We start from the raw sequence: 15,250 nt of genomic DNA, 5'->3' as shown, positions 1-15,250 counted from the left end.
CCTTTATTCCACACCATTCCTATAAACCATTTTTGACATCAATCCACAGATACAGACTGAACTCAAAATTTGGAAATGTTGGAAATGTTTTTCAGGACAATTCACAAACTGGAGAGCTACTGAATAAAAAGCTGAAATAAGTCATAAAACCACAAATAATAAAAAATGAAAACCAATTGCAATTGTTTCGGAGTATCACTCTGTCCATTATAACGAAAGTTAATTGAAAAGTGAACAACCCCTTTAATTAAATAATCCAATGTTTTAACGATTCCTTTTTCTCTATAATAATAAAACAATACCTTGTATTTGATACCAGTTAAGATAGAATTAATCCTTATTGGAGGCAAAATAATCCTATTGGGTTTTAAAAAAAAATGGTTTAAATAATTTTTAGTAGACATAAAGTATGGAGATCCAAATCATGGAAAGATCTAGAAAACCCCAGATCCTGAGCAAATTCTAATGAGTTATAATGAAAGTCTTGAATCCAACTGGATAACTTACACACTGATAAAGTTAAACAGAACATTCAAAGACAAAATATGGAAAAGGTTAAAATGCAAGGTACTTATTTTAATAACAAAGTGTTGCTTTTATGCATAGTGATTAAAAATGAGTCAGATCTGCAAATGTGTTTTATAATTAAGTGTAATTTGCTGCAATGATTTACAGTATTATTTAATGCCTGTTTAATGGAAACAAAACTCAAATTTTGTGAAACTTTTCAGAAACTCCTGAACCTTAAAAATGATTGCTTAATATATTGAGCTTTAGTGGTTTACGGTACATGAGAAATATAATTTGTACTTAACAGCTATTTATTTAACTGGAATAACATGCAGGTGCTATTAACTGATAAATACTGGTGAACAGTCAATTCCAATAATGATATTGACAACTGTGAAACAATTTAAAAATTTTGGGAAAATGGCAGGAAATGTTCAGGAATTCCCAACTTTATGATAACACAAAATCAATCCAGTATGGCACTGGTGTCAGGCTCAGCTCATGTGTCTTCTAAAGTGGCACAAGTTCAGTATGGTACCAGATCTATCTCAGGTCATTCCCGTTTCATCCTCTCATTTCAACTTAACCCAATCACACAATCTAAAAGATTAAATTGATGCACTTAGTGGCTAAACAGCAGCCCAGAACACATTCTTATTGAGTTCTGGGCTGCAGTTGAGAAGTTACGCTTAGTTATACACTATTCTGGATCTAGTGATCTCTAATGACTCAGAACTTATAGCAAATGTGCAAGTCATTGAACCCCTGGATAATAGTGACCATAATGTTATATCATTTAATGTCTGGTTCAAAAAACAAATATACACTGGGGCAACAAAAACCATGAATTTCAGAAAAGCTAATTTTAGTGTCTTGAGGGCTGCCTTTCAGAGCATTGATTGGGGCATTATGTTTTCAGCTAAAAACACAGAACAGAAATGGTTCTCATTTAAAATGATATTAAATCGTTACTGTTCTCAATTTATTCCCTGTGGCTTAATATAGAAGTAAATAAGTTAATAGGAAAGAAGAGAAAGGAATTTAAACTAAAAGTACAAGTCTGTTGGGACAGAAGCTTAATTTCATGAATATAAACACTATAATAAATGTTTTAAAACAGCAATTCAGAAGGCAAAGAAAGGAAATGAAGAGTGCTTTGTGGCTGAGGCTAAGACTAACCCCAAAAAAGTATGTTAATAGTAAAAAGATGCGGTTTGAGAGTGCTGCTCCATTAAATAATGGTACCAGTATAGTTGTAACAGATACAGAAAAGGCAAATGTGCTAAATCAGTTCTTTTCTTCAGTGTATACAATAGAGGAGTCTTAGTTCCCAGACCTAATTCATACAGATGAAGCCACTTGGATTTGTGTGTTAGGGAGCTAGCACACGGGCAGATTCGGGGAGATTTAGTCCCCTGGCGACCAATCACCTCTTCTCTGGGATGACAATCTCCCCGAACTGCCTTCCCCCTGCCTTTCGCCTGCTATAATGAGAAAATGCAGTGCCAATGCATTTGCTGCGCTTCGATTTCCGAAGACGCCCGAAATTGCCTCACAAGGAACTTTGGAAATTGAAGTGCCGCGAGTGCATTGGCACTGGCATTTTTTCATTATAGCAGGGGGAAGGCAGTTCGGGGGATTGTCACACCGCAGAAGAGGCGATTAGTCGCCAGGCGACTATATATCCCCGAATCTGCCCGTGTGCTCCCTTAAATGCATCATGACTCAGGATTAACTGAAGAAATCTTGTTATCTAAAGTCATCTTAACTCCTTTAATGCATTTAACCTTTTCATTAGAATACCAAAGCACCATTGTTTATAATAGTAAAAGCTTTAATTAGATGGGATGCTGTGACGCAATTTACTGTGTTAAATGGGATAAATGTGTTTAGAAACACACAAACCAAAGTGAATGTAGCTGCACTAATGGCTCAGCTCAATCTAGTCAGTGGCTGACTCAGGTTATGATTTATAAAGCTTTAATAAAAATGTATGTAAACAAGGCACCAGGGCCAGATGGCATACGCCCCCCAGTTCTAAGAGAGCTTAGTTCAGTTTTAGACCGGCACCTCTTTCTGATTTTCTCAGATTTGCTTTCCTCTAGTATGGTACCTATGGATTGGAGAAAAGCTGATGTCATTCCAATATTTAAAAAGGGATTACGACCTCAGCCTGGCAATTATAGGCCAGTAAGTTTGACATCTGTGGTGGCCAATTTATTTAAAGGCTTGTTAAGGGATCCCATTCAAAATTTTGTTCTAGTGAATGGCATTATGAGCAGCAATCAGCATGGCGTTATGATGGATAGGTCATATCAGACAAATTTGATTGCTTTTTATGATGAGGTAAGTAAGATGCTGGGCAGTGGGGGGGGCAGTAGATCTATTCAGATTTTGCTAAATCATTTGATACCATGCCTCACAAACAACTGCTTTCTAAACTAAGGTCTGTTGGGCTTAATTAAGTTGTGTGCACAGGGATAGGAAACTGGCTACAGGATCGGGTACAGAGAGTGGTTGTTAATGGTATATTCTCTACTTGGAGTAAGTTTCTTATTGGGGTCCTCCAGGGCTCGGTATTGGTTCCACTTTTATTTAACTTGTTCATTAATGATTTAGGGGAGGGTTTATTATTATTATTGAATCAGAGAGCCCAAGAGACCAAGTTGGGGATGTTCACGCTGGAGAAGAGGTATTTAAGGGGTGATATGATAACTATGTATACATATATAAGGAGATCATATAATAATCTCTCTAATGCTTTATTTACCAGTAGGTCTTTCCAGCTGACGGGAGGTCATCCATTCCAGTTAGAAGAAAATACTGTAGGTTCCACCTAACTATTCGGAAGGGTTTTTTTACAGTGAGAGCTGTGAAGATGTGGAATTTTCTCCCTGAATCAATTGTACAGGCTGATACATTAGATAGCTTTAAAAAGGGGTTGGATGGATTTTTAGCAAGTGATGGAATACAGGGTTATTGGAGATAGCTCATAGTACAAGTTGATCCAGGGACTAGTCTGATTGCCATTTTGGAGTCATGAAGGAATTTTTTCCCCCTCTGAGGCAAATTGAAGAGGTTTCATGTGGGGTTTTCATTCCTCTGGATCAACTAGAAGTTAGGCAGGTTAAAAAAAAAAGAGTCAAAAGGTTGAACTTGATGGACGTGTCTCTTTTTTATACCTAACTTACTATCTTACTACATTTTATGTTCAACCTTTTAACTCTATTTTAACCTGCCTAACTACTAGCTGATTCAGAGGAAGGCAAAAAAAACCAATTTGAAGCCTATCCAATTTGCCTCTGAATCTGAATTACAAATTAGTCTTGTATTTGACATTTCTATGCTATGTCCCTAAGCTCAGTAAGTGGCAGCAGCACAGAGCATGTGCAGTGAATCAGCAGAAAAGAAGACGGGGAGCTACTGGGGCATCTTAAGAGGCACAGATCTTTACTGCTAAAGGGCTGTGGTTGCCTTGGGCTGGTACTGTACTGCAAAACACAACGTGTAGCATTTCTAGGCTACTTCTTTGTTTAGCTTTATTTCTCCTTTAATATGTCCATATATACTTATAACAGCTTCCAATAAAGTTCCATGGGAAATATGGCTGCAGAGGCCAGCACATGACCAGAGGCCTATCTGCCAGCTTTACATAAGCTTCAGTCATCGAGTTTTATAAACGGTATAGTGGTCATAAAGCAGTGTGTGCCAAAAGCCTAAAAGTGGGAAATAAAATAAAATCTACTAATTGTCCTTTAAAGTCTGACCAGCTGTTGTAGAATAAGGAAATAAAGACTTCTACTAGTACATTATGGTTTAGTATTACATAAATTACTAGATACCAGGAAACACAGGAAACACAGGATGCAATTACATTTAAACACTTTTTTTTTTGCTTTAAATTTTTCACAGTGGCAATATAGCAAGGATTGGTTAAGAACAAGACAGTATCAGATGGGTCAAATGAAACAGGAATGCAGATATCTTGTTTGGATATTGTTAGTAGTGTGTCTCAGCTGATAGGAAACATTGAAAATTAAAAAACTATGTAAATATTTAATTACATAAAGCTCCCTGGTATCAGTAAGTAAATATTAAGTGATTATATGCTTCTCCAAACAGTATATTTTACTCACTACAGTTCAGTAAATATTTTACAGGTTACTATGTGCACATGGATTGCTTTATGATTTGTGCAATTTAATGACTGCAATAATGTAAGAAATCACTTGATGATGAATGAAGCAATGACCTCTGCCCTTCACTTTCATTAATCAAACACCTTAATTTAATTTATAAAAAATAAAACCACTGTCATCAAGGTTGACAACAATGTTGATCAGTACTGTTATTGCCATGTCTAACGTCAAATGCAAAATTGCTATGCAAAAAACATTGTTGAAATCTATTGTAAAAGTAACCAAACGCGACACTAAACAATAATGTTTCATAGTTTAATGATATTCTAATTCAAAAACTCAAACCTTTGTAGCCATTGATTAATAGCTGTTGCCTTATTGAGTGTCATATACAGGTGCAATATGATGGCTAATCATAAGAAAATATCTCAGCTCATCAAATTGTATTTTCCTACATTATCTAAGTCACAAAGTATGCACACCTATAGTATGTATAGAACAGGCTCAAATTATGTTTTTATCTTTCAAAAGAAACAATGGCACATTCATTGTAATGAATAGCTTTCTCCTTAACGTGTAGCACTGTGTCAGATAAGCTGCATTGTTAAAGTTTGCTTCATCTTTCTAATGATGCCTTAGAATGGAATCATATGTGTGTGTGTTACAGGGATACTGATACCCACCTTTGGACCACCACCCTGACACTTTCCAAGTTGCTAATTAAAGCATTCTGGGAATTGTAGTTTAGGCTCCTTCTACGTCAGCTGTGTGGCATTATGGGTAATGATTAAAAAAGTTATATAGGCACTTTGAGAACACTTTGGCCAGGTGCTGATTAGTGTAGTGGCAAGGGAAAGCATAGTTATGGGTTTATATCTGCAGAAACTTTTCTTTAAAATGTTTGTGATTTATGTAAATCATTAAATTATTGAGTTTATGTAAAATAGAACCTGTAGGAAAGAGACAATACCCACCCTATATCAGTGGTAGGGAACATAGACCAACTCAGCTTAAGAAAAATCCTTAGGGGCAAGAGACTGATCTGGGCGTCGCTCATCTCTTCTGTTTCGTTAGTAACAAAAATTATTATTAAATAATAGGCAATAACATTTTTCAGATTTGCTAAGGCACCAGTTTTGGATTGTCTGGCATCATGAAATGTAAGTGCTGAGTGATGCCAGTGTACAATAGCAATACTAGAGGCAAAAAGTATTTCTTACTCTACCTGGGAACATATTAATACAAGTATGAGACCGGCTATCCAGAATGCTCGAGACCTGGGGTTTTCGGATAACTGACATTTTTGTAATTTGGATATTTTCTTCATACCTTAAGGGGCATTACATTTTGTTTTTCCACGAAAATTCAAATTTTCTAATTATTTTTGGGTCAAAACTCACATTTTGAGATTTATTATACCCCAAGCCTGGAAATACCTCGAATCCCAAAATACACCACCTAAAACCTGTCGAGGTAATGTAAAAGTCAATGGCAGAGGTCCCTGGAACCATTTGAAGAGGTAAACAGCCTGCTTGATGTTCGTCGTGTTTTTTTCTGGGGGCTTTGGCCAAAAATTCGAGTCGAGAACTCGATACGATCAATCGAGTTTTCACTGAAAACTTAATCAATTAGAGTTTTTGGGTTGCGCGACTCGAACTTGCACATTCAGGTTTTTGCCATTTGAGTTTTTTCTTAAGTAAGATACCATTCGATTTTCGAGGTCATTTGAGTTAATTCGAGGTTAAAAAAGCTCTAACATTAGAACTTTGATAAAGCAGCCCCTTTTAAGTGCACAAAAAAATTATTTAAACATTAAATAAACCCAATAGTTTTTTTGCCTTCAATAAGGATTAATTTAATCTTCGTTAAAATCAACTACAAGGTACTGTTTTATTATCACAGAGAAACAGGAAATAATTTTTAAAATGATTAATTATTTGGATAATATGGAATCTATGGGAGACGAGCTTTCCGAATAACACGTCTCCAGATAATGGATCTCATACCTGTATAAATATATATATATGGGATAAAGTATCTTTATATATAGACTGAAATAAATAAATTAAAAATACTAAGATTAATATTCTTTTTTGAGAATATGTATATTCCAAAGGTCCAGAGATAATTGGCACTCACGTAAAAATATCCACAGTGATACCTTGGTGTAGACACATTAACAGGTGAAACAGCAAAGAAGGAAGAATGTCCGAACTCTCAGGTCTTAAATAGTGAAAAAACTTTTATTAATGGGAGACGAACGTTTCGGGTAGCAATCTAGCCTTTATCAACCCATTAGTAAAAGTTTTTTCACAGACCTGAGACTGCAGGCTAAGAACAGCAGAGCCTACAGCTTCATGTGCCCATAGCCTAATGTTATGTATTATAGTACACACATTTCCATTAGACATGTGACATAATGTTTGTAATAAATGACTTTACTAAGTACAGTCTATCCATATATATATATATATATATATATATATATATATATATATATATATATATATATATATATATATATATACTATACAGTTTATTTATGGTGTTTGTGCATTCATTATAATGTAAGAAAAGGCAAGAGTTACCTGTCGAGGCATTCTTTCTGATTTACTCCTGCACCACTCCCAGTCTGTGAGCTCTGGTTTGCGACTCTCTTCATGAGACAACCTCCTTTCTTGCCCATCATAAAATGTAGATTTATCAAAATTTCTTACATCATCTCTTTTAAAGGCACCTTTTGTCTCTGACAGAAGATGCCCAAAAGTCTTCTCTTTGCATTGGTCCAGTTTTGCTTCTGCATGGGGAATTTTCAGTGTCATCATGGAGCTGTCCTGGAAACTTATGGTGCTGAAATCCAGCATTGCTGAATTGAGGATTCGGTCACAGCGCGGTTCCTTCATGTTTTCACAGTCGTAGTTGATCAAGTTATGATATGAGATGGAATTTTCCACAGTAGCATGATTATCCTGCGATATCTTATAAATGCTATAGCCTTTATTGAAGGATAAGTTGAAATCGAATCCTCTTTTTTTGACTAGGAAAAACAAACAATGTTATTAGATTAGAAGTAAGATCTTATTCAACTTCTTATTCAACTTAAAGGAAAACTGTACCCCCCAAACAATGAAGGTGTCTATAAAAAATATTGCATAAAAACAGCTCATGTGTAAAACCCTGCATCATGTAAATAAACCATTTTCATAATAATATACTTTTTTAGTAGTATGTGCCATTGGGAAATCATAAATAGAAAATTGCCATTTTTAAAAATAAGGGCCGCCCCCTGGGATTGTACGATTCAAGGTGCAAACAAACAAACAAACCACACTAGTTAGGTCACATGAGCCAATTAACAGACAGAGTTCTGTCTTTTGCTTCCACATTTCTTCCTGTTACAGTTAGAGCTGCAGTATTTCTGGTAAAGTCATCTCTAAGTGTAAGGCCATACTGGGAGTTTTGGGTAGATTTGGTCGCCTGGCGACTAATCGCCTTGTCTTTGCGTCGACCAATCTCCCCAAATGCCTTCCCTCACTTTGCGCCGGCTAAAATGAAAAGTCACTTGTAATTAGCGCCGACGATTTGTCATTTTAGCCGGCGCAGAATGTGGGAAGGCGCCCAGTGTGGCCTTACCCCTAAAGCAGCACACAGACCATCATGTTGCTTAAATATTCATTTTGGGGGTAAAGTTTTCCTTTAAGGCATTGTCTTTTAAGCAATCTTGTAATGCATGAAGAATCTGAAGGTGTTTTAATTCTAATATAAGATCTTGTAAACAAAAGCTTGGCGGCACCAGAAGCATCTTGCACCCAAAACCTTTCTGGCAGTTCAGCTTTTGAAAGAAATTAAAATGAATTATCCTGTAACTATTTATAACCCATCATTAGTTGCATTTATAGCAAACATCTATATGCAATTCCTCTAGTAACTGTGTATTATTGCCCTATGTAGCTTGTAATCCTCCAATGATATCACTAAATTCTTTAAAACTTCCCCCAAAAGTGTACAATATCCTGATTACTAATGGTCAAATAATATATCAAAGGTTACAGTCATGACCCTTTCATGGCATCTGCACTTGCAGAGCTGAATAACACTGCAACAATTACTGTTGGTTTCTCAGAAAGCATCATGCAGACTCTGTAATATAATTATGTCACATTATAGTTAATATCCAGTGACTACTGTCAGGAATAGTAGTTGCCTTATTATGACCCCATTACTCAAGCCCCAAGAACACTACCAGAAAAACAGGATTGTTTGTACGTCACATTTTCATCCTTCTAAAATACAGTTACAGTAAATTATTTGAATAGTGTTCAATACTAATATGTTTTTTTCACTGCACACCCATTGGTATTCAAGGATACCAAGAGGACTGCAGATTCATCTAGAGCCAATACTCTGCAAAAATAACAAGAACATCAGGGATAAGTGGATCCAGATCCTTGACCACTGTAGCCTCGAATTTGATGACCTTAACCTTGCAAGCTTTACAAGGAAAAATTCAGGAGGCTTCCCAAGAGGTATACAAATTAAAGACAGAGTTGAAAATCTGAAGAAGCTGTTACAGAATTCTTAAATAAAACAAAGTTTCAAGAGATCATAGTGTAGAAGAAGCTAAAAAATTTTAAAAAGGATATGTAACAACAACTGTTGATCTAGTGGTGAAGCGGCAGAGACGCCCGTCGCTTCAGGTCCGTGGACGGGCGCCTGACTTTTGTGCACGCACCTTTTACAATCAGATGCGCATGCACAATGCACCGTGACATCATTCCGTGCAGTGAGAAAATTAACATATACTGTATAAAGGGCACATGTTCTATTTTCAAGTTGCCCATCGTAGGTTCTGTTTGGTAGTTCATGGGTGCTATTATTATTCTGATTTCTGTGTTCTGACCTTCTGCCTGTTCTGACTCAGCAGTTTGCAGAAGTTATAGGCTGAAGCGTGAGCCAAGACCATGGGTCTTTTTCTGGGTTTTGGGTAACTGAGTGTGACAGGATACACCAGACTACCAGCTTTATCAGGTGTATACATGGTCACAGAGGAATGCCATGGTCCAGACAGCAGGTGCCTTTATCCACGTGATTGTCGCAGGGAAGTGACATCAATAGCAAGTCCAGGTAAGAGGAACATGACCTGGATTCAACTGCAACTTCACAGATCCAGCTTTTTTAATCAGATACAAGCGAAGTCTAAGGGGATAGCATAGGTGCAGAAAGAAAAATACATCTAGATGTGCAGGTGATCTAGCATATTTTCCTGTGTTGCCTATGTAATACTTAATTATTTTGCCTCAGTGGTTGCCATTAGTTTTTGTTATAGAGAACTAAACCTTATCACTAAACGATATGGTAATGTGCAGTTTTTCTGTACCAGCATCTCGTTTACCCTTCTGTTTACTAGGGCATAGCTGCTGGCTAACAAGCAAATATCAACAGTGTTGGAATGGAATGTCATAACCAGTGATTTCCGCAACTATGCCAAGGGCCATTTACTAATAAGATACTATTGTTGTGCTTGTCAGCTGTATGCAGGTAATCTTGCATCACAGCCTTTACCAGGCTGAACAGTTATCATCTGCTCTAAACTAAATGCAAAATACTAAGGTGATTATAATTATTCTGCTCATGCTGGATAGCATTTCCCCATTATTGGTGTATTCTTGATGTATTTATATAAAATATTTTTCCAGGTTATTATGAATATCATGAAATATGAGATGTCATTTGCTTCAATAAAAGACAACTAGAAATATTCATCAAAAGACAGGGTTCCCCCCATATTGATTAATAGGGAAACCTTCCAGTTTTCCCTTAAATAGACAGTGATATATGAAGACATATGTGCAGAACATTAATTTTCTGCATATTTGCAAAAAAGGAAAAGGGTGCTTGGCTTAATTTTTCCAAGGGTCCCTGTGCTGGTTAGTGCGAGTTTCCATATTTTCCATAAAAACTGTAGGGTAGTTATGAATAATTGTCTTTCCTCTGTGTTGTTCTGTGCAATGAACGGGAGGAGTCAACCCCCAGGGAAGGGGAGGAGTCCCCACCCCTGTGAGCTGACAGGAAGGAAGTGCTGCACAGGAAGTGTGGCTGGGAGAGAGAAGCAGCAGAGTGATAGCAAAGTGCTGTAAGTTCCCAAATATTGCTGTGTAAAAAGTCAATAAGGAACCCCAGTGGCATAAAATCGTGCTCTATTTAGGGTGGAAAGGGGGTCATTGTCAGGGCTCTAAAGAGCAAAGTGTGCTCTTTTCAGGGCACGGAAAGCCATAGGGAGTCATTTTCAGGAAGCAACTGCCACATAAGAGGGGATTCCCCTCAAAGATCACCATCTGCATTGTTTTATGAAGTTGCTCCGGGCTGGCAGGCTGTGTGTATCATGGTTATGTACAGGGTCCTGCAAATAAAGCCATCAACCTTTCCTCTGTGTCTATGTGATCAGGGAAGTATCACAGCCCAGTCTGTCCTGGCCCTGGGTGGAGGCATGCCAAATCATAGTGTTTCTGCTCTCCCATGTAGCAGAGGCACAGGCCTCCTGTAGCGCCACACACAAGAAAATCAGCGCTAGATTTCTTGCAGTAGCAGGAAAGGGTTACATAACATAAAACTTTATCCTACAGTAGTCCATAGTAATTAAAACATGGTTAGTAAGTACGTTTTAACCAATTCTAGGTCATAAAAGCTGATTCTGAAAAAAAGTTTTAGAAACACTGCCCTAAATAGTTAAATGGTTAGTTGTGTAATATAGTTAAATAGTTAGTTGTGTAATAGCTAGAAATAGCCATGTGTTTGTGGGTGGATAGATCTTCCAGGTTTCAGATAAGTGAGTTAATATTTGTAATTATATGTGATGTTGCTCCTTTATCAACCATTAGTCCCTTTGGTATTAAACTGTTTGACTGTCTTTCACTTATTTTGAAGGCAAATGTCAGCTGCTCGCTATACATTGTATCTGCAAAATGCTTCTTTATGCGTTGGGCTCTTGCAATAGTTACACCACTGTGACCTTCTTTTATTTCGTTTTCTTGGGCACATATTAGCTTTGTGGCCCTTTTGGTTGCAGCTGTAGCAGACAGGGTTAATATTGCCTCTCTTCCTTACTGTAACAGGGGTGCTGACCTTCATCACATTACCAGTGTTTGGGCTGCACAGTATCTTAAACTTCTTAACTGTGTTTTAAACTCAGTAAAAGTCACTTTTCCATCACCTTGTGTGATATGGATAGCAAAGGGTTTAAATGATCAAAAATCATTGCAATCAACAGTCCATCACTTAGGGGGTTATTTACTTAATCTCATATGAATCAATTTTTTTTATTAAAACAGTCGACCAAACTCCCTTTCACGAATTGAATTCATTAATGAATAATTTTTTTCAAAAAGTCAGAGTGAAAAAAAAACATCTGAAAAAAATTCAATTGCACGACTGATTTTCCAAAAACTAGACTTTATCGAATTGTCACTGCAAAAACTCGACTTTATCGGATGAAAACCCGACTTTATCTGATGATCCAGCACAGATCACAATGTCAAGAGACAACTTCAGGGACATTGACTTCAACATAACATTAAAAGGTTTGAGATGGAGTATTTTCAGATTCCGAATTTTGGCAGCTTTGGGGGTATAATAAATCTCTAAAAATTTGAGGTTTTTCCCAATAAAAAATCTAATTTATCCCTTGAAAACCTTCATTAAATACATTTTAGGTATAATAAATGGGCCCTCTTAGTGTCTCTCCAGAATTTCTCAGTGCTGTAATGGCTGTTTAATTTATGTAGTCTGTGGCACTTTTATTTGCAGCTTTCTGAAGAAACGTTAACTGTGCATAAGCTAATTATTTGTGGCTTGTCTTTGCAAGCATAGTGGTTTCTCAGGATTTGGAACGCTCTCAGTCAGCTTACAGAGGAGCCAGAAAATGGACGCGGGGAACTTTGCTGGAAGAATCTACGCCATGGGGTAAGTATGGAGTATGGGGCATCTCCCCGGGTGGTAGTTAGCCTGGGGGGAGGAGGGAGGGAGGGCTACCTGGGGTGGGTGTAGGGTTTTTTTTCCCCACAGGTTGATTTCTCCTTTAATCAATCCTTTGATTGGGAGGTGTTTCATAATACAGATGGACAATGACGCAAAACAGACAGCCAAAGCAACTCAGAAGTTTATTAAAGCAAAGAAGTGGAATATTCTGAAATGGCCAAGTCAGTCACCTGATCTGAACCCAATTGAGCTGCATTTCACTTGTTGAAGACTTAACTTCAGACAGAAAGGCCCACAAACAAACAGCAACTGAAAGCCGCTGCAGTAAAGGCCTGGCAGAGAATTAAAAAGGAGGAAACACAGAATCTGGTGATGTCCATGAGTTCAAGACTTAAGGCTGTCTTTGCCAGCAAAGGGGTTTCAACCAAGCATAAGAAATTAACTTTTTATTTTCAGTTTTTTAATTTGTCCAATTACTTTTAAATCCCTGAATTGAAGTGATTGTGTTGAAAAAAAAAAAGGCTTTAGTTCCTCACATTTTTATGCAATCTTTTTGTTCAACCCACTGAATTAAAGCTGAAAGTCTGCAGTTCAACTGCATCTGAGTTGTTTAATTTAAAATTCATTGTGGTAATGTACAGAACCAAAATTAGAAAGAAAAGTTGTTTGTCCAAATATTCATGGACCTAACTGTAGTTCCACAGCCGCTTTTCAATTAATTGGAAACTAAATTGCTAATATTCTATATGAGACATGCCTGTTTCTGCATGATACTTTCTGCAGCTATACAGAACAATACTCTGTTGGCTCTAGATATACAGGAGCAGAGTGATGTTGCTTAGTGCACATAAGTCAATGATTCACAATTATTCTTAAAGCCTTTAAAATCAAAGCTTCATTAAAGACATTCATTCATATAAAGAGAATAAGTAGCATGCACTTAAAGCCCACATCAGCAGACATGCATTTATCTACATTGAATTTCATCTGCCACTAAGAAGACGTAACCGCTACCAGTCAATATCTAGATGCTTAAAATAACCTAGGATTGTAACCCTGTTCAGTTGGGCATACTTTTCTGTAATGTAGAGAAATTATGCATGTAATTGGACATTCCATTTGTGATCTTTTTTTTAAGAAAATGTTTAGGCAAAAACCCGTTTAGTTTATTTAAGTAACCCTGAGCACCACTAGGGAATAGACTACATTGTAATGATCTTTCATTATTAGCATTTTGCACTATAAGATCTATTATCTGGAATGCTTGGGGCCTGGGTTCTTCTATATAAGGGATTTTTCCGTAATTTGGATCACCATACCTTACTTCTGCTAAATATAATTTAAACATTAAACACTGCATTTAAATAAACCCAATAGGATTATTTTGCCACCAATGTGGATTCATGCAGCTTAAGTAGGATCAGTACAAGGTATTTGCAGTACAAGAGATTTTGGAAACAAAATAATTATTTGCTTAAAATAAGCTCTGTGGGAGATAGTATTCCCATAATTTGGAGCTTTTTGGCTAATGGATCCCAACAGGAAATTCATCCTCAAGCTGCAATGTAGGTTAAAGAGCAATTTCTGGCCAGATATTTTTATAGAGGAGGAACAGATGACATCACTCCTTATTTAGCAGCTTCATTGAAAGCAATCCTAAAGTGCACTGACCAATCAGTTGGGGAGGTATAGACAACCTAGGAGGAGAATGTGTCTGTTTTTTTATTGTCTGGAAGGTAGATATGCCTGGAAGGTGATGTCAGTTGAACAAAAAATCCCAATTCATTAAAGGTACTTTCAGCAACGTGCTCCTTGCACTTCAGTATACAGGATCGGAGTGGGCCGGCGGGGCACCGGGAAAAAACCCGGTGGGCCCCCGGCTCTTGTGGGCCTCGCTGGGCCCAGGTCTGCACCCACATGTGGCTATGAATGCTACGACCCCCTTTATCGGAGGTTGCGGAAGAAAACTGTGTGCTTGCGCATGCGCACAAATACGGCTCGCGCATGCGTACAGACGCAGCGCCGCAAGCAGAACCACCAGATGCCAGCACTGCAGGGGGCCCTAGGACAGCAGCCCCGGTGGGCCCCGGGCCCCCCAGTCCAACACTGTCAGTATAGTTGCACTCTCTATCTCCTGCATCCTGTTCTGAATCGAACATGGCTGCACCTAATAACTACTGATATTTATGGACAAGGAGGTAGCTCCAGGGTTCCCACAGCAGCCTGAATCAATAGGCACAGATTAGATGAACCAAAAGACATGTGTCGCTCTCATGCTGGGCACTGGAAATTATGCCAACCAGACAGATGCATTGGATGCAGTTGTGTCAGGAACAACTTCCCTTTACATCATCAATGCCTCTGTCACCCAACTTTACTTATCAATACACTAACTATTGGTGCCTAATAATAACACTGAAATTAATGTTATAGGTTTTCAATCATCCCAAAAGGCCTGCCCTTCAGTCCCAAAGGCCTGACCCTAATGAGACTTCCTCAATGTTACAAAATGTGTTATTGAGTTATAAATATATATATATATATATATATCCATATTCGTCTGGGTGGCACACTGTATCGTATCAAATACCCGGGTGCATGGTAAAAAATTCATACACTGTTCAAAT

General features: G+C 37.6%; 1 protein-coding gene across 1 annotated transcript in view; it reads right to left on the bottom strand.

Annotated features, from left to right (window-relative positions):
* gpr149.L (G protein-coupled receptor 149 L homeolog) overlaps positions 1-15,250 on the bottom strand; it is a 48,478-nt gene that overhangs the window by 21,566 nt on the left and 11,662 nt on the right. Inside the window, exon 3 of the mRNA XM_018263775.2 lies at positions 7,238-7,686. Within this exon, the coding sequence (XP_018119264.1) occupies positions 7,238-7,686 (449 nt within the window). The remainder of the gene's footprint in view (positions 1-7,237; positions 7,687-15,250) is intronic.

This window comes from Xenopus laevis, chromosome 5L (assembly GCF_017654675.1).
Source record: "Xenopus laevis strain J_2021 chromosome 5L, Xenopus_laevis_v10.1, whole genome shotgun sequence".
NCBI classification, from domain to species: Eukaryota; Metazoa; Chordata; class Amphibia; order Anura; family Pipidae; genus Xenopus; species Xenopus laevis.
Note: the sequence above shows the minus strand (reverse complement) of the source record. Positions and strands in the feature narration are given on the sequence as shown.